This window comes from Lacerta agilis, chromosome 4 (genome assembly GCF_009819535.1).
Source record: "Lacerta agilis isolate rLacAgi1 chromosome 4, rLacAgi1.pri, whole genome shotgun sequence".
NCBI classification, from domain to species: domain Eukaryota; kingdom Metazoa; phylum Chordata; class Lepidosauria; order Squamata; family Lacertidae; genus Lacerta; species Lacerta agilis.
This window is the reverse complement of record NC_046315.1, coordinates 32,227,385-32,251,244: the sequence shown is the minus strand read 5'-3', so window position 1 is coordinate 32,251,244 and position 23,860 is coordinate 32,227,385. Positions and strand designations below refer to the sequence as shown.

The 23,860-nt window shown below is 39.6% G+C and overlaps 1 protein-coding gene across 23 annotated transcripts in view; it reads left to right on the top strand.

Moving 5' to 3' along the window:
• ABI3BP (ABI family member 3 binding protein) overlaps positions 1–23,860 on the top strand; it is a 127,504-nt gene that overhangs the window by 13,722 nt on the left and 89,922 nt on the right. For all 23 annotated transcript variants that reach the window (XM_033146636.1, XM_033146639.1, XM_033146637.1 and 20 more), the window contains exon 2: positions 14,856–15,035. In XM_033146636.1, the coding sequence (XP_033002527.1) occupies positions 14,856–15,035 (180 nt within the window). The remainder of the gene's footprint in view (positions 1–14,855; positions 15,036–23,860) is intronic.

Genomic DNA, 23,860 nt, shown 5'->3' with positions numbered 1-23,860 from the left:
GATTGTTCAGTGTATCTGTCAATCAGATTAGGCATGTAACTGAATGTTGCAAGGCAGTTTTGGTTAAAAATATATATACACAAAACGTGTATTTTAGAGCAGTGGTTCCTAACCTCCCCCCGCCCCTTCATCAACCACTTGAAAATTGCTCAGGCCCTTGGCAGACCACTTAATATTTTTCTGCCTGTTGTAGCAATTGTAATGCTCTGCGCTAGATGCTCTATGATTTTTAGTTGCGATTATTTTATTGCTTGTGTATCATATTCCATAGTGTTACAACTTGAATTCCAATTTTTAATACAATAGAATACAAGAAATAAAGGAAGCAATAAAAGTGTGGTTAAATACCAATAAGAAATTTAATGCAGTGGCTGTGCCATTTCACTACTTCAACCACAAATCCACAAACATGCAATGGTAAAGGTAAGGTAAAGGACCCCTGGATGGTTAAGTCCAGTCGAGTTTGCTTTCAGGCCGAGGGAGCCGGCATTTGTCCACAGATGGCTTTCTGGGTCATGTGGCCAGCATGACTAAACCACTTCTGGTGCAACAGAACACAATGATGGAAGCCAGGGCACATGGAAACGGCATTTACCTTCCCACCGCAGCAGTACCTATGTATCCACTTGCACTGGTGTGCTTTTGAACTGCTAGGTTGGCAGGAGCTGGGACATAGCAATGGGAGCTCACCCCATCACGCGTACTCGAACCACCAACCTTCCGATCGGCGACCCAAGAGGCTCAGTGGTTTATTTATTTTTTTAAAGAATTTATTGGCATTTTTATAACAAAGCATACACCCATACCCACACCTACAATTATACAATTATAAAACAAATACAGTTATAAAACAAATACAAATATTGCCAGGATTCTTCTTCTTGTTTACATGCATAAAAAAAAAAATCTATTTCCGAATCTTGACGGTTGACTTCCCCTGCCTTTTCAGCTTCGGTTTTATATCCATAATCTACTTTTTTAACAACTTCCCTCTAAAGATTAAACTCAATTAAAAAGAAAATAATCATCTTAATCATCTTAGTCTATATTGACTAATAATACACCATTATAAATCATAACAAATTATTCTTATCAAATCTATACTAACTTCTTCTGTCCTTTATCCTGCTGCTAATAATATAAAATTTCAAATATCTCCTTTCCTATTAAAAAAAAAAACAAATAAAACTAACAATCTTCACCCTCCGATTTCAGAATACCATAACAGACCATTTAAATTTTACACTTAATACTTCACCCTACTCCCCCTCTATCCATTGTCCTTCTCCGTCTATCACCGGAACCAATCTTCCAATTGTCCTCTTTTCCCATATGTCCACAGATCCAGGCACAGTTCGCAACAAACCTTGCATCGGGCTTCAGGGTACACATCTCATCTTCTTTCGGCTGCTCCTCTTCTTTGTAGCATTCTTCTTCTTTTTGTAGATATCTTAATTCTTTGTCCCTTACTCCCGAGCTCACACCTCGGGGTCTGGATATAGCAAATCTTATCGTCCCGGGGCTGCCACCCCCAAAGAAGGGATCTTTTTCCCGGAGTCGCCCTGTCATTTCTCTCCATCCTTCAAACATCCCTTTCAGCTCTTTGCCAAGGTTTCCTTCCATAGTGTCAAGAATTTGAAAAGCCTCCTCTGTGGGAAGTAGATTTTTTTTCATATCCCCACTCAAGACTTTCACTTTCCGATTAAGCAGTTCCAGCTTCAAAACAATAAGCCTTTGTTCATCCGTTAGTCCAGAGTTCAAAACAAGTTCAAACACAAAGTCCAGCATATTGAGAGAGGGGGTGGATATCAAATTTCAGTTCCTGTCTCTATGTTCTTCCTTTTATAGCAGTTATTTTCCACATCAGTTCGAACTTTCCATCGCCATTTTTCCTGAAGCCAGAGCGCAAAGACCAAAACTTTAAACGGAGATATTTTCCGCAAACTTACTCCCCAAAGGGAGATTTTGACAGCCTCATTTATCAAAGTTCGAATACTTTGTAACCAATTTTGTAGCAGCAGTCACTTAAGCTGGTTAATTTCTTTCCCCCGAAGGGAGGGAGGCAGGCTTCCTTTCCACTTCCCCCCGGATCGTCCGAAAAGCATAAAATCTAATCCAATCGAATACTCACGACCACCGGGTTTCTTTAGTTCCAAAAATCACAGGTAGAACTTTGACGCTCGTCGCGGGGGTGACCGCCGCATTTACATCCCGGTTGGGGCATGTCCCCTATAGCCCGGCTCCGTTGTCCCTTCACCCCCACTCCCCCTTTACAGGGGGAGCGAGGGAAGGGTTCGGAGCACTAATGGGCACAGCCGGGGAGCCCAGGGTGCGGGACGCTCTTCCCGCACCCCACCGGAGCCCCGCTTTGCGGTAGCGGGGCTCCAACCCCCGGGACGGACTGGGTCGCCTCGCAGCCGAGGCAACCCACGACCGCTCCGCGATGGCGTCGCCGCCGGAAGTCAAGAGGCTCAGTGGTTTAGACCACAGCGCCACCTGCGTGTGCAATGCAGTGGATCACGAGTGAAGCTCACGAACCACCTGTGGGCCAAACAACAGGAACCTCTACTAACGGAAAGGCATACAAAAAAACAACGTTTCAATGCATATACAATGTATATAATTTAAATACATATTTTTGTGTGTCTGAAAAGAAAATTTGCAAAAACAGGCCTATGATTCAGTGCCTATGATGCTGTTATGAGACGGAAATAGGCTGATCCATCCATTGTTTTCCCTGCTGTCACAATGTAGATGGTAAACTTGTCAGGGCAGAGATATTTCTTTATCTTCTTTTTATTTAAAGCTCTGTGTGCATGTTGAATAGTGCTACATAAGTAATAATAATAACCTTTTATCTTGCCATCTGGTCTTTTCTATGGGTAATGGCTGAAAACCTGTCTTTCTCCCCCTGCCCCATTTAACTCCACTAAAAGCAAGATTTGTTCATACTTGATTATTTCCTGCTGCCAGATCCAACCTGCATACTGTATGTGAATTGGAAAAATATTTTCTCTCGAAGTATGAAAGAAAACATTGTCACTGAAACAATTAACTTTGTTTCTCCAGAACACTGTGTTAATTCCTTTCTTCAGTTACAGAGTAATAGTAATTCAGGTTTAATTAATTCTTGCCTACAATAGTTTCGTGGGATTGCAGGGTTTTGATGTGTGTAAATTTCACAGGAATAGATTAGAATACACAGAAGAACAAAATGGTCAACTCTCATTGTCTTACCTGCAATTTATCTAAGAGGCCAGGTCATCAGTATTCTGGGACTCATTTTCTCTTATGCAAGATGGAATAAATTCTTCCAGCTGTTAGAATCATAAGTATTTCAAGCCAACATTTATAGAACACAAATGTATGCAGCACATGTAATGCATGTGCGAGTAGATTCCATTTAATGGAGAAACAGATTAAGTTTAATTTATTTTGTAGTTACCCTTTGAATTAGAGTAAAAATAAAATAAAATTTATATTCATATGACCGTAGATGTACAAACGTTTTGCTAGTGTACTTACTACAACCCAAGAGATGAAAGTAGAAAACAGATTGCTACTTTCATTTCAATATTATTTCATTTGTGGATTATTATGATAGAACTGATAATTCAACCAAGCAGAAGTAACTTGTATTTTGCCAGTTTTGAGATTTCACCAAAAACAAATTCAAAATGAAGATATTTCACATAGAGTTAAGAAGTGTAATTGATTTATCAGATAACAACTGATTTAAAAGTAGGACACAATGTCTCAATGGAGGATATGACACATCATCCATATTATTAGTGCCATCATGCTTGGGGTTTTTGTGTGTGTGTTTTGAAATATAACAAAAAGAAGTAATATAACTTAAATTGCTACTGGGATTTGACCTCATTCCAGTAAACGTGCAACCTGTGCTTGTAGTCAGAACAGCAGAAAATTCCTAGACATTTCTGGAAGGCAATAAATTTTAATAGCTACAATCTCTTTGCTTTCCTCTCATTTTCCAGCTACTGTACAAGTTTCCAAACCATGAATCTTGATAAAGCGGGATTGAGGGGGTGAATGAAGGGGAGATATGGATAAGCATTGCTTGTCTCTTGCCAGGTATCAAACGAATTCTTGAAAAAGAATGAGCCCCAATGAAGGACGAATGAGAATGAAATGTCAAAAAAACCCAGAAAAGATAAATTACCAAGAAATATCTCCTTTGTGGTCAGAAATAAGTAGTAATAAAGCTTTCCAAAGAAGCACCCCAGGGGCAAGCACTGTCAGCCAGTCATCTTTTCTTTAAAACCTTCATGTCAGCTTTTTGCCAGATGAACCTGGGGAACAACGATGAGTAGTTAGTGGGAGAAGAGGTAGCAGACTGGGAGGAGAAGGTGTCGGAAGCTGAAGAAGTAACAGGGTTTAGTGAGCAGGAAGAGGCTGTGGCAGAAGGCAGTCCAGAGGCAGAGGCAGAGGCAGAGATCAGGCAGGCTGCTGAAGAAGCCTGGGAGCCTCTCCCTCCTGCTGCGATCAGCTTCTCTCCCTCCTAGACTTCCAGAACATGCAGAGAAATGAAGAGGGTGGAATAATGATAGGCAGGACAATGAAGCCTTAGGCTGCTGTGGAAGGAACCAGGGCAGGAGCCTCAGAAAGCAATGGGAAGGTGGGGACCTTCATTCCTCACAACTGCCTCATTGTGGGCAAGACCTACTAGGAAGAGTTGCTGCGATCACCTGCACTGTTTTTTGGTTCTTTGAATAAAGAGTAAACTTCACCAAAACCAGTGGTTGTTTCTTTATTGCTGGCCTATTCCTGACTCTGGCTCCTGACAATTACTCATGTAGACTTTCCCCCAGATTAATCAGACATTTAAGAATTGCACCAGGTGAACCTAGTTCTCTGAGATGAGCTGGTTTGATCAGTTTAAAATCTCATTTTTAAAGAGAGAATTCCAGGGTGGAATCAGAATCTGAAACTGGTGTCAAATTTGTGGATATTATCCTGGATAATTAGGACAGGCAAACGGAAGTATGTAGTAGACAGACATAGTTAATTTATGGGATTTGCTTCCAGAATGATATGGTGATGTCCACCAACATAGATGGCTTTTAAAGGGAAAATTTGTGGAGGATTAGGCTATTGATGACCACTGATCGAGATGGCTACATATAACCTGCAAGATCAGATGGACCATGCTCTAGATACCAGTTCCTGGGAAGAACAACATTAGGAGGCTATTGCCCTCACATTCTGCTTGCAGGCTTTCTAGAGATGCCTAGTTAATCACTGTAGGTCTGATCCAGGAGAAGAAGAAGAAGAAGAGTTTGGATTTGATACCCCGTTTTATCACTACCTGAAGGAGTCTCAAAACGGCTAACATTCTCCTTTCCCTTCCTCCCCCGCAACAAACACTCTGTGAGGTGAGTGGGGCTGAGAGACTTCAGAGAAGTGTGACTAGCCCAAGGTCACCCAGCAGCTGCGTGTGGAGGAGCGGAGACGTGAACCCGGTTCCCCAGATTACTAGTCTACCGCTCTTAACCACTACACCATGCTGGCTCTCACTACACCATGCTGGAGGTCTTCTATGACTTAAGGCACGGTAAAGATCAGTTTAGTTTCTTGGGCAGCAACTCTTAATTACCATATGTCAGAATACAGATATGCATAGCACAACTACTCAACTCATACTACAAGATGATTCAGCTAAAACAACAACACAAAGTTGGAACTGGGCCTAAAGTTGTTTACCTAAGAGCTCTCATGCAAAGCTTTAGGTGGAGCTGCTTCAAACCACATATGCTGTTACTTAACTGTTCGTTGTTATAATTATGAAATTCAGAGTTATGGAAGTGTAATTTATTGTGACAGCGTTTGGGGATAGAGATCCTATAGAAGCTAAAGGAAAGAAATGGGAAGAAAGGCTCCATTATGTTCTGGAAAACACTTTTTGAAAGTGGGTGACTGTGTGTACTTTCTAATATCATATGACCAAAGTCTGCTTTCTAACTTACTGAGCAGTATATACAGGATCTCTCCTTTGAAATCATCCAATTTACTTTGAACCTATACCAAAGAGAGAGAACATTGCCTTTTCAAATGTACTGTGCCATGGATTCTAAAAACTGGGCTAAATTTAAACTAATGGAAATGAGATTGGTGAATAAGAGTTTAATCTTGAATTCAAGCAAAGAGATTTCCATGCAAAGTTTTTCCAACTTCATGAAACTTATGCTAAGTGTTTCTGTTTAAAACCACCCAAGGCCCAATCCTCTCTTGTGCTCCTCTGTATTAATCCCTTGTGTCAAGGACAAAGATTTTCTGGCACATTGTGTTAACTAATACCACATGTTTCAACTCCTTAGAGAGAATGTATCTGTAGCACTTGTTTTTAATGTTAGGAACTTTACATGCTGTTCGTTTTGTTTAACAGAAAAGAACAACATTACATGCAGGGGGTAAAACTGTGCTGTTAAACTTCTGTATCCTGTATGTGAAATGGATGCCATGTGCCAAAATAATGTGCCAAGACTGGTGTTAGTGGATGAGGCCACTAGGAAGGAGCAAGCTGCTGCTGTTCATGGTAGAATTTAAACGAAGACCCCCAAAATAAATGCTGTGCTTAATTTGAACTATTTTTTTTACATCTGATCACTGTTTATAAAAGAGAAAAATTGCTGTGAATGTGGCGTCATGAATTGTCCTACCAGAGACACTAACTGGCAGCTTCCTTTGCCCACTTTTTAAACCCTGGCTGCTCTTTAATGCAGGCAAAACTGGCAACATCTTGTACCTGAGATTGTGGTATACTCAAACTCATAAGCAGAAGTGGCCTTCAGGCAGCTTCCTCAGGTGGCAGAGCGTAGGAGGGAGGCAGGTAGTCGTGGTGAGGTGCTGGAGGTCAAAGTTGTGTGTGATAAGATGTCCATTCTGCATTCACTAGCCTGGTGCCCAGGAGGCAGCTAGTTCTGAAGTGAGGTTCAACTGCTGGCTTTGGTTGCCCTGATGGATGATTGTTACAGGGAACAGGACAAGTTGGGGAAGGGGCAATCCCACACATCTGGAGGACCCCAGGTTGAAGAAGGCTGTTTTAACAAAAGGTGGGAAATGTGTGGATCATGTCTTATCTATAATTGTGTCACTAGGTAGCACTGAACTTACTGTATTTGGATGGAGTTGGGCATTTCCTGTTGTTGCTCAGCCTTTTTTGTTTAAGACAGCCAAACACATTCTTGGCTAACTTCCTACTGGTGTGCCCTAAGCCTTCCACAACAGAACCACCACGAAAAGACTCGGGCTACATGCAGCAGCCAATGAACTAAATCAGCTATCATTGCCATAGAGGCATCTCTCCCCACACCCCCGTTGCTCATGCCGAAGTCAAGCAGAAAGAGAGTGCTACTTTGGGCCCAAAAACTTTATATGTAGTGTGCTTCCTGTTCTTTAGAGCATATTGTAGAAAAGCCATTGCAAAGACATCACCCTATATTATTACAAATATACTAGCCCATAATACTACTATAATTAAAAAGCTGGAAATGGCAAATGGCAGGAGCAGTTTCCTCTTTGGCAACAAGAGGAGTCCTCCAGCAACATGGAGGCACAGGTATTGTGGTTTCTGTTTGCTGGACTTGTTCCACAGCTGTTGTCTCTGCTTGTGGCTCCATGTGTATATACTTACCATTGTAAACAAAGCACATAGGATAATATCTGATCAGAGAAGGATTGGTGTGGGAGGTAGAAAAGAATGTCACACACGCATTCCCAGTATGCATTTTGGTAATGTGTATCTGCAAAAATTCAGATATGTTTTGAAAGATTTTAAGAGAAGAGAGCTCTTGCATCAGTTTATAACATTAGGTTTGCTGCTTGGTTGCTAGATTCCAAGTTGGAACAGGATCAGTTTATCCATCACCTAGGTAAACAATCCTTAAATAAATTCTAACAGTGCTAGTAATATAAAGTTACCCACCATGTAGAAAACATGGAAATAGTTAGCCTGAAGACTTGCTTTCTGCTAAAGACTGTGCCTTCCTTTATCCATTTAATTGTGTTCTTGCAGTCCAGATAATAATGAACCAATTTCAGGGTATAGTTGAATGAAGCCACCAACCCTGTCTTTTCCCAGCATTTGATTGGTTGCAAGTGGGTTCTCATTCTAATATTCAGAAAACTGCCAGTGCTAGCTTAATTACTTTTTAACTATCCTATACTGAGGTTTCAAGTAAGTAACTGAAATTTACTGTAGTGCATTAAATTGAATCCAGATTTATAAAATGCCTTATGTTTTCACTTACATATAAAACGAGAAAAAAATGGCACAATTCAGGCTGTTAGTATCCATAATTAGATAACTATTTGTCATCCATGTTTCAGTGATGAGGTATGTTCTAATTATAGCAAATAAGTCTTCAGCAGTTGTTAATATCTATTTAAATACAAGGCCAAAAATGTCAAATGGGGAATTGTACACAGACTATTAATATTTTATTTACTAATGGATTTTGAGCCTGCCTTTCAAGGCATAATGGTCCTAAGGTGACTCACAAAATCAAAGCAGCATAAAACAATGACATGCTCAATAACTCCATCAAAATCTAAACTCTAAACTCTAAAAACAACAGCAATTAAAAAACCCAACATGCCACACTTCTTTCTTTCAGAAAGAAGACAGAAATAAAAGCCTGCTCAGGGTTTATTTAAAGGCCAATGCAGAATGGGCCATGCATTCCTTTCTATGGTATGAAATCTTTACATGTGGGAGCACCATCATAATGGACCTTACTGTTGTGCTGGAGAACAACGCCCAGGAGGCTGGATTTGAGACCTAGGTTAACTCGTATGTACATGGGAATCCTTCAGATAACCTGCTGTCAAACTGCCTAGGGCTTAAGACCAACACTTAAAAATGGGAATGGAAATAAATAGGCAGTTATTGCAAGTGGTAGGGTGGCCAATTTAACATTTCCAAAAAAAGAGAGGAAAACATCACCAGAAGAAGGACAAATTTGCATAAAATGCACATATTCTAATGCATATGCACAGATGCAAATCTAGAAATAATTATGATAGAAGAACAATACCAGGGAAGGTGACCTGCGTGCCTGCTCAATCTGCTCTCCAGGTGCTATCTGCAGATAACCAACAACAAATCTACTTCTCTCTGTCCTTAGGATTTTTTAAAACAGACTTGGACCAAGCCACCCTTCAAATAGCATAAACATAGCAAGTGCAATCTGTACCACTTGACATTCCTAAACTATCTTTAAAGACAACCCTGTGTAGAACACATTACAATATTTCAGTCTGAATGTGATAGAGCATGTGTAACTGAGGCCAGGGCTACAACTGGTGACACCACCACCACCCCACTGCATGGCTATAATATCTGAAGAGCACTACTAATTCTGTACTGTGTTACCAGGATTATGATTCAGTTTGTTTGCCTTCATCCATCCCAAAACTGTCTCCAAACACCTGTTTGGAATTTCCACTGCCTCTCTGGGATGAGCTGGTTGGAAAGAGAGAATGAGCTATACATTCCAGAAGAATCTCAAGTTGACTGAGCTGGCTCATGAAAATGTTAAAAAGCATAGAGTCTATGAGGTGGAACTGAGGTCCTGCAGCACTTCTTTCTAGGTTTATCCCTCCAGAAAGAACCATGACACCTCCAAGTGTCATCTTGAAGAGAGACTCCAGAAGTAAACCATGGTTAATGGTTTGAAAAGCCACTGAGTGGTTATCAAAACCCAACAAGTTGCACTTCTCCCAACATGGATTGTCCACCAGAGTAGTTTCTGTCTCAAAACCAGAGCAAAAGCTAGGTTCATATTCTCCCCAGTTCTGAATCAGATGCTCTGCCATCTCCCCTGAAAAACAGGTGGTTGAAGTAGTCCATTTTTGAACCTCACAAGACTGAGTCTGATAGCTCAGTGTTCAGTAGAGATATCTAGGCCCTTTCTCTCCTATTTGGTAAATTCAGGGTTTTTAGTTTTTGGTTTTTACAGTACTTGAAATGTAGTATTGTGTCCTGGAAACACTTGTGAGATTTCATTGTAACAGCTCTGTTTTTAAAGGAGATTGCAAACTAACAGAGAAAGCCAAACTGTGGAGTTAAACCTCCTCACTTTGTTCAGTCTGTTAAACAGATAGCATCATTTACGGGTTTGGTGTGTGGTGTTAATTTCTTTCATACTTGGCTGTACAATAGGGATCTTTGGAGAAAAGGCAGAAGAGGAAAAATGCAGAAAGCCCCCAAATCTTAACCACAACATGAACTTTAACATGCTAATTTCAGCTACGATCATGGGAATTGTACAGATGGACTGAAAGTGATATACAAAGTGCAGATGTCCCTTTTGTCCATCTGGCTCTTTGCTGACGAGGTAGTCACAGCTGGACAAAATTCCCCAATAATTTCTTTTCAGTGAATGCAGGCCAGCCCCATTAAAATGAGTGGGAGTTTTGCCATTGACCTCAATAAGATGTGGATTGAACTTTGCATGTTTCTGAAGAAATGTGTCTTGGCAATAATATTTTTTTTTTTCCAGCGGGTGATCCGCTACTTGATTTCACATTCAGGTGCAGACAGGCCTAGGATAATATAAAGCTGAGCACATAGTCTGGATTGAGTTAATTGGAACTTCAACTCAAAGAGCAAAGCAGCTTATAGTATATTATTATTAATTAATTAAGGTATTATTATTAATTATATTTTTATTACTGTAAATTACCTTGGTCCTCCTGATGGTACGCTGGACAAGGGGCAGCAAACAGAATGAATCCTGCTAAGACTGAGATTCTGCAGGCAGGAACTTCCCAGATCCGGGGGTTAGGGAATTCACTAGTTCTGAATAGGGTTGCACACCCCTTGAAACATAAGTTGTGTAGTTTGGGGGTGCTCCTAGATCAATCTCTGTCACTGTGAGCTCTGGTGACATCTGTCACAATGAACACCTAGGATGACACGCCAACTACACCCCTTCCTTGACAAGGATAGCTTAGCCATTGTGATTCATGCATTGGGACAATTCTGCCCATGACACCACACCCTACAGAATATTGTAGGGCAGTGACCCCAAACAGACATTTTCTGCTGTTGCCCCTCTACTGTAGAATGCCCTTCTCTATCATTCATGAACCATCAGTTGCTTCAGATGCCTTGGGAAGACTTATCTTTTGGCCCAGGCTTTCACATGACCCATAAGATTCAACTCTGTTTTGCGTGTTTGGATCCTCTCAAATTGCTTTATTTGTTTTTATATGCTTTTTATGGGTTGTTAGACCGCTGTTTTATTGGTGCAAATTAGGTGAGTTCATTTTTAAATGTGAACTGAATTGGAAGTTGTATGTGCAGACCACCTGGTTACAGTCTTCCACACTATGGTTTTGAATTTATAATTAAATTGTCATTGTTTATTAGTTTGCAAAAATACATCTACATTATGCAATCATTGCCCTTTTTTGGGTGATGCATTTTCCTCTTTTTGGCAATGTAAAATAAATGACCAACCTATAAAGAACAAAAATTATTCTTTAGCAGAAGTCCTGCTTCAACACAATGTTCAACAGATTTAAAGTAGTAAAGTAATGACTAAGACCTGTACCAGATTTGTTCACTGGAGTATTTTTTTAAAAAATAAACATTAACCAGCTAGTATGAATTAGTTATTTCTCTCTGGGTCAAACAGTTCTTCATCTTGACATAACTGTAAAGTTCAAAAGCAGAAGTCTGAGGAAAGCAAGGAATCTGACATAATTTAAGACCCAATATTTGGGAACATGCCAGAAGTGGAACCAAATGCCTTATACAGTATCCTTAGAAAGCTTTCTATTGACTCTGTGTGACTGAAAGGGGAGTAGGTGCCAATAAAATCCTAATACAGAACAGTAAAATTATCACCTTTTAAAAGTAGGTAGGCTATAAGACCTAAAGTGATTGCTACCTGTCTAGAAATGTTTTTAGCCCTTTTGCAAGGTAAAGCAGGTTGTTCCAATTGTTACCTTTATAAATTTACTTATTCAAAATATTTATAACTCTCGCTTCATCAAGAATAACACCAGGGCAGGGTATACTGTGACACAACTACAGTAGATAGAGCTTTAAAGGGAGACTATGTGAAGCTGTGAGAGAAGAAAGAAATGGGGGAAGAGAATGACCAATGAGCAAAGGGAGAGCTAAACTGGGAGCTGTCCGACTGGAAAGTCAGAAGCCAGGAAGTTTTGCAGTAGGAGGAAAAAGCCACTGGTGAACACCGTCCTTGGCTGGAGGACTATTAAAAGGCAGGAAAGGGCAGAGAGTGTGTCTGTTCTTATTTAAGGTGCAACTCAGATGAGGACTAAGGAGTTCTAGAATGGAAAGAGAACAAAGCCAATGATGCAAACTCATCTGGCAGAGAAAGTACTTTAGTGGGGCCTTCCTATACTTACCTGCATAAATAAAAGTTAACTCACCTGTGCTCTGATGTCCCAAAAAAAGAGAGACCTGCAAAAGAAGGAAGAGTGAAGCATGCCGGGTTCTTACATTTCACTGAATATGTCAGGTGGCTGGGTTGCCTTTACGCTCTTCTTGGGAGCTTCCTGGAAGCTTCTGACTGGCCAGATGTGGAAACAGAATGCTGGATTAGACTCCTGGCTCTGACCCAGATGTTCTCTGATTTGTCCTTGTTCCCTAAGGAATTTTCCGCTGTAGCTCTTCAGATTGCAGGTGTGCAGCTGTTAAGTTTTTGAATGGTTCTCCTATGTTAAAAAAAAAAATCTCCCTGCTTTATAATAAATTTAGCATAACGAGAAGAGAGTTACACCAAACGTCTCGCTCAGATGTATTATTTACATTACTACATGTAGGGATTTTTTTTAACTTGGGATAGTAGTCAGAATTTAACCCCTCCTGCCACTTCAATGCAGCACTTCATTCTGGCTGTATTCACCCCATAGTTTATTCCATTTTCCCGTTTCCTAACAGTTAATATCTGCACCATATATGAGCTTTCATATGACGTATAAACCGCTTTCAGAAAACTGAAAGACCACATAACATGTTCCAAGTCTGGTATCCCTTTTATTTGATTCCAGATAAAAATCTGTTTGCGCCTTGAAATGAAGGTGCACATTTATAATGCGTATGCTGCACATGTCAAAGAAAACACATAATGAAGAGTTGTGCTGAACAAAGAGAGCACTCTGGCTTAGACGTGGCACTTAAGGATTTCAGCGTGATGACTATAGTGCTGTTGGCCAGCACAGTGACATTTTGACATAGATTGAATTATACCTGTTTTATGACAAGAGCATTTTCTAGACAAGTAACTGTGACTACCTGTCATTCTGGTAATAGCAAGCAGACTCCAATGATTTGTAGGGTGTATGTGATAGCATGTTTTAATTAGCATGACTGTTTATGTAAGCACTAGCCAAGATGGGGTAATGTTACTGAGAATTACAGCTTTGGCTCTGGACAGGGTAATGTGTCAGGATGAGAAATCTGGTCACTGTAATGCTATTGTAGTTGTTTATCAGTCCAGTTTTGATGCCACAAAGCCTCTGTTGCAGTAGTGAAAATATAGCATACTAACACTGTTTGAAACCCACTGGTATTTTGTTTCACTATACTTTGCATTTTGTTAAATTTCATTGGGTTTGTTTCTATTGACCGTACATCACTTCAAGCACCCAAATGGTGGGAAATATGACTAATAAGTGGATATATAGCAAAGAACTCAAAGAGAAAGACTGACAAAGCTTAAAAACTATCAAGATCAGGCTATGACTAATGCTTAACTACAGTTGACAAACACAACGGAATGACCTAGTGCTCTTTTTAATTTCTCGACGGTTCACACTGAGTGGACTTAACATAAAGGACAAACAGAATTGGGCCTTCCTTAAATAAATTTTAAAGAGAAGGAATATTCTGTCATTTGCAATATCTGTCATATGAACATTACAGGAATGGCTACTAGTGGTATGCTACCGGCTACTGGTATGATGACTATTGCGGTATGCTTCTGAATACCAGTTGCTGGAAACTGCAGGAGAGGAGAGTGCTGTTGTGCTTGGGCCCTGCTTATGGGTTTCCCAGAGGCATCTGGTTGGCCACTTGGAGAACAGGATGCTGGACAAGATGGGCCATTGCCATCATTCAGCAGGCTATTCTTATGTTCTTAATGGGACCCACTCTATCCTTTCTCAGAGCACATCACTGTGGCACCATAACAAGATTATTGTAAATGGTTGTGATGCTACGGTGAAATCACTGAAGACTTTTGGGAAATTACTGCAAACGGCTTCCTGAGTAGACTGCCTTTCGTGCAATTGCAGCTGCTGCTTTGCAAATGTTTGTTTGCTTTACAAATGTATTATCCACTTCACAGAAACAAAGCAGTGTAAGACATAATACAAATAAGATAAAATAAAAAACTGCAAATTCTAAGAAACAATTAAGGACTATTCCTACACACTCTAAAAGCGCCATCCCTATAGATGAACAATTAATATTTCATAAATGATTGGGGGGGGGGGTCACACCTCAGAGAAAGCCTTCTTAACTAAAACAGTAGGCATCTAAACATTATTATGCAGGGTGCCTTTCTAATTTCAGCTGGCCATTGATTCCAGAAAGCTGTAGCTGCAATACTAAAAGCTTGATTTCTAGCACAAACTAGGTGCACCTGTGGGACATGTGGTACTCTCAGCTTTGCCACATCTGTTGCTACATGATGCCACTCTGAAGCATCTGTTGAGACAGCACTGGCTACCACACATTTACTGACCTGCTTGTATTTATGCTGTTGAAAGCATGTCGTATATGTATGCTGAAAAGTTTGTTCTGCTTGAGTTGGTGACATCCCGTATTTTTCTGCTTTCTCTTCCCCCAACCTCAGTTAAGAGACAAAGCCTGAAAGTTCAGATCAATGCAACTGGTGATGCAGTGTGCATGAGATACATTCGACCCAGTCCAAGCACCAAACTGGAAGGCTTCATCCTGGGGTACGGCAGCAGCTTCTTCTCTAACCAGTATATTCCTCTGCCATCAGATGGGAAATCTTACATAACCGAAGTTGGTAAGCCAATGCCCAGATCTGAATCGTGGAGAGATGGTTGTGGCATCTGAAATTGCATTTACTTGTGGTCTGGATTGAGGATACCCGAGGCTTAAAACCAAAGGAAATGTCGAATTTCAACAGTGGCAAACACTTCTGTATTTTCTGAATTGTTTGTTATGTTGTTCCCTTCTTTGCAATTTTCAGTTACTGACATTTTCCAGAGGCACCGAATATGTAAATGAAAGAGGCTAATTTGACACAAATGCAATTGAAATGTTGAACAGGCCATCCAAACAGATCTTTAATATAAGCACTGCAGGTTAGCCAGTTACTTGTTGATTTGTAGCTAAAGCTGTGGGTCTTAGCACCATAATCCTTAAGAAGTGAATCTAAGCTTTTAGATCATCATTCATTACTATAAAGTCAGCTGGCGTATTCTTTGTTTTGCTGTTCACAGATCTGTTATTTCGATATTAATTCTAATGTGGTATGAAATATCGCCCTCCAAATTTTGTTGAACTACAACTCCTATCACCATTGGCCCTGCTGGCTGGGATGGCTGGGAGCTGTAGTCCACATCTCCTAGCCTAGCGTGCCAAAGAGATTGATGTAGTCAGAAGTATTGTTGCTTGTTGTTGCTGAGACTCAGATCAGCGGGGAGTGATGACAATAGCCAACATTTGGGAGAAAGGCAGAGAATAACCTTATTTGGGTCATTTAGTACCTACACTTAACACTGTGAATTAGGAGAATGGGGCCATGCACATTTGCCCTGTGCTCACCCCCAATGCAAGTCCCTCACCAATGCCATACTTAAATACCTATTTTATTGCAAAATAGGTTGTTTTTCTTTTATCCCACTGTATGTACTTCTAATTGTATGTTATCCTGAAATGCACATTTTTATGCATTTTGGTACATTTCTTGAATCAAATTTTGGAGAATTGAATATTATGAAGAATAATTCTAGTCTGCACCATGTATTAGTCTTGGGAGATGTGAATTAGTTCAGCTCGTTTAAGCCTGTGGGCAAATAAAATTCTCCCTCCCTCCGTAGTTGCAACTCACCGGAAATGTGCATGTTGGCACATTGCCCTGCTGCAAATATTCTTCCAAACATGTGATTAGTACTGAGGAGGGTGTGGGCAGGCTGCAACCATGGGGACCAGGTGAGCATGGCCTTGTTCTTCTGCCTCACATAATGTTAATCGTATGGGCTGATAACCCAAATAGAGTTGTTAATCCTACTTGGTACTAGGTAAAGGTAAAGGACCCCTGACAGTTAAGTCCAGTCGCGAACAACTCTGGGGTTGCAGCGCTCATCTCACTTTACTGGCCGAGGGAGTCGACGTTTGTCCACAGACAGTTTTTCCGGGTCATGTGGCCAGCATGACTAAGCCGCTTCTAGCGAAACCAGAGCAGTGCACAGAAACGCCGTTTACCTTCCCACCAGGAGGTATCTCCTTGCACTTTGACGTGCTTTCAAACTGCTAGGTTTACCACTAATTTGGAATTTTGTCTACTAACATCAACTTGGCTTTTAATTCTAGATGCTCTTACCTAAAGTGCTATAAATAGTGAATTTATTCATTAGAGGTGTCTTTAACAAAGGCATGATCTCTGCTTCTAGATGAAAGTGGAGCTGCTTGAAACAGCTCTTGTTCTGGTTATTTTGTTCTGGTGCCTGCTAGGACTAGTTCACACATGGCATTTCTCTTACATGAAGATAATCTATGCAATGTGTGAAGGGGGGGTCAGAGGAGAATTTTGTTTGGCCCACCTTTTTAAGCTAGCAGAAGTAATTTGCATAGTCCCAGACTAGTTTGAATATAATTATCATTTGGATTTTGCACATCTTTGAATCTGGCAATACAGTTCTTAGCCCAAGAAATATATCAAAATGTGTATTTTTAAGGTAACTTAGAAATGCATAGGCTATACTGAGATAAAATAGGTATTCAAATGCAAATTTTGGTGGGGATGGAACAGATGTTTGAATGCAAAACTGACGCAGTCCAGAAATAGGCTGATCTATCCTTCCCTAGTGAAGAACACACAAGTATTTATTTTGTTGCACTTAATTTTGGGAAGGCTTTTCAATCATTCATACATATGTAAAGTAACCATGTGGCAGGAAAGTCTGTGATATCGTTATTCTAGAATAACCCCAGGAAGAACAAGGACATGCGTCAAGATAATTCCTAGGAGGGAAAAAACAGAACATAAATTAATAAATGTAAGACAACAGGAAAACAGGATAGTAAAATAAAGCATTGACTTAATGAGGATATTAAAATGGTTGTAAGCTGGGCCAAAATAATTTGGAAGCTCCTAAAGTTTATTTTACTTAACACATGGCTTCCAAAAAGCTAATCTGTTTCTGGCTTAAAGGTTCAGTTCATTTGGATATGCTGCTTTGTGTCCATAGAAACAGGTACAGCTGAGCAAAACTGATCACACCCTCTGTGAGGAAAACAGGCATTTAATGGGAAAAATATTATTTGACCATACTGTCACACTTGTGAATGGCCAATTACAAAAGTCATTGCTGTTATTTAGTTTGCACATTAGACACAAGAAGAGTAAACAAGCTAAGGAAACTCTGGTTGCTCTTATCAGTCCTCGTCTCAAGAAGAGAATTGTATTCCTGCCTATCAGGAATATGGTTAAATTTGACCAAAAAGTCAGAGATATGTACTTTAAATGCCTCCTGAAATAAGAGTGGATTTACCACTCTTTTTAAAGATGCCATTTGACTCTTGATCACTTTTAGCTATACTGTTGCAGTGCAATGCCATTATTGCCTACTCAGAAGTAAGTCCCATTGAATTCAGTGGCACTTGTATTTCCAGCTAAGAATGTGTAGGATTGTAGCCTAAACTGATTAAGATATAACTTTTCAAGAACTATAATCTCTCTGTAGATGAAAGTTTTAATGTCATTGTGCTCCATTGGAGAGCTATGCTACTGGAGCCAAAGGTGTACTCAACACCATTTCGTTCAATGGATTTAAGAACACCTGACAGTGTTGGCTTGCATTTTCCATAGTCCTTAGTCTATCCAGTTGGCTTTAACAGAACATGTCAATTGTTTTCTCTACTAGGAATTACAAAAATGGAGAGAAACTACATATAGAGTTCAGCAGCAGACTCACATTTGCTTAAAACTATTGCTGTTAAAACAAATTCATGGAACAGTGAAAATTCAAAACAAGAGATTAAAAATAAAATTACACAAAGAGCTTGGAATGAAAAGCTGTATACTCCCTAACCTAGCCAGACACAACAAAGCACGTTGATGACCTTTACAAAGTGCTTTGTTCTGCTTCAGTCATAGAGTTTGTGTGGCCATGCTTAACTAAGATTAAGTGATACGCTCTGATATAATCTGGTGATGCACAGCATTTTGTTTTGAAGTTGTGTTTTAAAACAGCTTGATAGCTCAGTTGGTTAGGGCATGGTGCTGATAACACCAAGGTTGCAGGCTCGATCCTGCATATTCCTGCATTGAGTGGTGGGAGGAGTTTGGACTAGATGATCCTCAGAGTTACTTCCAACTCTATGATTTTATGATATCACAATTATACCTTTTAAAAAACACTGCTAACATGTGATGTGGAGAAACACTTCAATCCATTACTAAGAACTTTTCCTTGCACATATAATAAAAAGAGAAACTGAATTTACTAAGAGTCCAAACACTTAATGAGTGTGAAGATAAAAGACTTGCTCATATTAATTATGTTCACTGTGGAGGCATTAGAAATTGTTGTTGTTGTTCAGTCGTTCAGTCATGTCCGACTCTTCGTGACCCCATGGACCAGAGCACGCCAGGCACGCCTATCCTTCACTGCCTCTCGCAGTTTGGCCAAACTCATGTTATTAGTTTCGAGAACACTGTCCAACCATCTCATCCTCTGCCGTCCCCTTCTCCTTGTGCCCTCCATCTTTCCCAACATCAGGGTCTTTTCTAGGGAGTCTTCTCTTCTCATGAGGTGGCCAAAGTACTGGAGCCTCAACATTAGAAATTAAAGAGGTAAATTTATATATACTTAATATACTTGTTTATTTGAAGAGAAATATTCCCTTTTATGTTTCTTATTAAAAAAAATAGGCCTATTGAAGTCTTCCCTCATATTGCAACATACCTGCTTAAAGCAGATTACCCTAGGCCAGGACTCAACGGTTGATGCTCTTTGAGATAAGGAAAACACATAAAAGATCACTAATCCTAAAATCAGCTGCTGGCACACATTAGAACAGCCACAAGGATGTTAATAGCTTGAATAGCCTGTAAGGCTGTATCTGACAATTTTTTTCATACATGGAAGAGCAGCTGGTTTGGAGATTTCGAATACCCTCTGGTGATTTGGGGCAAATTTATGTCTTTGAACTCTTGGGGTGGGCTTCCTTCACACACAGTTTCTGAGAAGTGACTCCCGCTGAATTTAGTTCTGAGTAAGCACATTTAGCATCACACTGCATGTGTCTTAATCCCACTTTGTATCAAAATGGTCAGATCGCTCCCAATCTTCATAAAGAATGCAGATTACTTTGCTAGCTTGAAATTTGAAAGTGCTGCTGAAGGGGTTAATTAGGTGGGAAGATGAGCCAGGGAACTGTCTATAAGAACTGTCTGAAAATCGACTAGTTTTGTACTTGATTGGGTGTCTGAACACCGCAAGTGCCTCTGCATGCAGAAATAAATATTTCTCTCTCTGAAGCCAGCAGCCTCAGTGTCTATTGACTGCTTCCATTTTCTCACCGGGCGCAACTTGAGGAACCCCGTTGGGGCAAATAAGGCTCCACTGCAAGTCCCTTTGTAGTAGAAATAGCTCTACCATGGTATGTTCAAATTATTTCCATGAAGAGAGCTAATTGTCATTGCAAAAACATCATAAGAAAGTATCATTGACAGGTGGAAGTTAGAAGAGCACAAAAGCTTCTAAAGACTCCTGCTGTGTTTACATTTAGGACAGCAGCATGATTGAAACTGACACTAAAAGGAAAGAGCTGTGTTGATCTTTCAGATATGATTCAGTCAGAAAGAGGATGCCCAAGTTCGGATTTAAAACTACTATTAAAAACTGAAATAACTTGAAAAATTGTGATAATCTCCAGTTTTAAGACATGTCTTTAAGCCTCATTAAGAAAAATGTGCAGACTTCATGACAGCATCTGTAGCATTTTTTACATTGTACTCAAAAAAGCCATTAGATGAAGTTTGTGTTTATGTGTTTGTGCACACACATGCACAACAATGTTTGCTTCAATGTAACAACAGTACAGTACAGTAGTTGTGCCATCTTTCTGCCCTTTATAGAAGTGCAATGTGAATCCACAGAGAAGTCGAATGCAACCAGTTCCGTTAGGGTATACATGATTTCAGAAACGAAGTAATGACTTGCTTCATTTTGGTTATTTATATGTTCAGTATACTGAGTAGCCACTGTCCAAACTGAGGGGTTAAGACTGCAGTCTTGTAGTTATTTTCCCATCAAACTCAAAAGGTTTTGTTTCCAAGAAGATATCATATAGTATTGCAGGCTGAATAACTTACCTGTTTCTTCAGTAATGGTCATCACATCTCAAAAGAGATCCTGGAAGTATGGAGGAGTCTTAGAGAAGAGAATGTAACAAGTTTGAGGACATCGTGAAATACTCATATGCTGTTCCCTGCCAAGTCTCAACATTTTCTAGATGGGAAAGATAGTGATTAATGTCAGCTTTGGACAAAACTCAAGCAGAAATTACGTGCTTCTTCCAAAGTTGGAAGTCAACCATTGTGTATTGCTCAGAAACTTTAGTTGACTAAAGTCTACAGAATGCTGTGTTTCATACCTTTATAGTTATTGTTCTCACAAACATTTACTGTACTGACATGACCTGTGCACAGTTGAAACTGTGTGATTTCCAGCTCTTAATGGTTTGATATGCATACAGAATCATTGTGATTTTTGTGTATCAAAGCATTTACCTCTTAAACAACAACAACAACAACAACAACAACAACAACAACAACAACAACAACACAGAGAGGAAGAATTGGGTCACTGAATGAATTTATAGCTTGCCTCCACCCATTCTTATGAGCAACAGAGTGTGTGCTGTTGCGTGCAAGAATCTCTGCATAAGAATCTCCTTAACTGGCAGGTTCTCTTATGCTGGTTTGGGGACAGAGAGGCTTCTCTGGGGAAACCACTTTCCTTAATAGATGTCCACAGTCACTGCTAGCAGAGAACTAGCACCTGGGCTTAGCTGACATGCCTCCTCGTCAACAACATGCAAACATTGCTCTCAGTTAATACTAATACTTATCTCTCTGCTGCTGTTCCATAAAGTGCACTGTGGACAGATACCGAACAAAATGTGCAAATAGTAGAGTTCCTGTTTTTGCTGGTCTATGACCGTAATAAAGTTTATTATTATTATTGTTGTTGTTGTTGTTGTTGTTGTTGTTGTTGTTGTTGTTGTTCCTGCAAAATGGTTTACAGCATAATAAAAACAAGACTCAGAAGGATGATAACAACAACAACAACAGACCTAGATGAAGTAATATAATTTAGAGATGGTGAAGATTAGTTTACAAGGACGGAAGCTGGGTTGTTAAAAAAATTTGCTTGTAATCTTCTAGAATAGTTCAAGAAGGAACTGCAAGGAAAAGTGTTGAATTGCAGCTTGTAATAATCATTTCACAAGGACAAAGAGCTGCAGCACTGTGAAAGTAACAAAGGAAAGAGTTTAAAAGATGCCGATAAGCACAAGAAAAGAGTGAACATGAATCAAAGTGAATTTTAGGATTGGGACAAAAGTCGCTGAGAGACTGAAGGGAATGGGTAGGAGAATAATGAGAAATTAAGATAGACAGAGAAGAACTACCATATAAGTATTAAAAGGTAAAGGGGAAGATATATTGAAAATTAAAAGGAGCATGAAGACAATGAAGAAAGCAGCAATTGATGTTAGCAGCAGATGAGAGAACAGAAATTAAAGGTTTGAGTTGTGTGAAACATGAAGCCAGTGTAAATAATTCTATACAGTGGTACCTTGGATTAAGTACTTAATTCATTCCGGAGGTCCGTTCTTAACCTGAAACTGTTCTTAACCTGAAGCACCACTTTAGCTAATGGGGCCTCCTGCTGCCGCTGTGCCGCCAGAGCACAATTTCTGTTCTTATCCTGAAGCAAAGTTCTTAAACCTGAAGCATTATTTCTGGGTTAGCGGAGTCTGTAACCTGAAGCGTCTGTGACCTGAGGTACCACTGTATTACTAATGAAAGCCTTGGATAATGGTTTTACATTCTGATTTTGTCCTGTAAACCTCGCTGAGACCTGTGGGAATAGGGCAGTATATAAATTAAATAAATAATGATGATGATGATGATGATTTATTGGTTCTGATGGAGACAAAAGGGTAAATTAAGGTTATCAAAGGAGAAAGAATCAATTAGTTTTAGCAGGTAACATTTATTAACCTAGGAGAGGGAGAAGGGAGAAGAATGTGGCACGGCACAGTGCCAACCATCTTCTTTCTGCCACCTAAACATCTATACTGGAGGGCAAGGGTCATCTGAGCAAGGCCCCTCCCTGCCACTAGAAGGAAAAGAGGGAAACTGTGTTAGCCCTGAGCTTCCCAAGAATAGTAGAGTGAGAAGCTTCTCCCTTCCTCATTCTCTAAGAAAGGAAGAAAGAGAATTGGTATTCAGCTCCAGTCCTACATGAGAGCAAACTGGATCTGCATGCTAAGTCTCTGCTTGTGATTTTTCACAGATTGCCTTTTTCTAAAACATTAATCAATGAATAAATACCAGTTTAAAACTTTCTTTTATTGAAAATTAATGTTTTGTTTTGTTTTTTAAAATATCTTTGAGGTTTTATTACAATCAGGTCTTCTAAAATTCAGTAGTAATAGAATCATAGTATTCTTTATATTCAATTTTTAAAAGTCTGATTAAAATGTTTACACCTTGTTTGCTTTGGTTAGCCCCAAATAATTTTGAATTTGCACAACTAAATATTTGAAAAGGCTGAAAAGATCCTTTTATCAATGGAGGAAATAGATATATTCAAAAAGCAAACAAAAAAAACTTACATTTTTGCAACAGAAAAGCTTTTTTCTCATAAGCATTGTTTTAATCAGTTTATTATGATCAACTCTTGGATGAAGTTAGCTGGTTTTCACTAGAAACATTTACATGAACTTATGGCCTCTAACCACAAAAGCATGTGTTCTTCCAGAGCATATCAAATGTACTAAGAATTTGTTAGCTAGTAAGTAAAAATATCAGTGAGTTTGGCTTTGGTTTACTTCATTTCATTGTTTCCGACAAAGAACAATGTTTCTGAAACAATTGCAAGCTGGTTCTCAGAAAATACACCCAGACAGCAATTTATTCTGACACTGGAAAAAATATGGTTAGGTTTATAAAAGGACCCTCTGCTTGTGCAAATTATTACTATTGCAACAGAGTTGTAATATATATTTGTGTATTTTGACATTCTCATGTGGCCTAATTTATCTGCAACTGTTTCTGAAGAATTATTAGCTATCTGATTTTCAGCTTTATCTTTATAGAAATGGCATTTCCACAGCTAAATTATATACTAATCTATAAAATACTCTAAAATTTAGTTTTTTTCATGCTTCCTTATGTGTCAGTAGCCCAAAGGGCAGCATTTTATGGAGACCAAATCCACACAGAGTTAGGCATGGTACCATTGAAATGGACTTAAGGCCAATGTGTTTGCAGCAGACTTGGTAATAAAGAGGTGAGATACTTGGTTGGCAAAGAACTGCAGCGGCTTAATTACTGCCTATTAATGTTAAATCCTAACTTCCAGTATG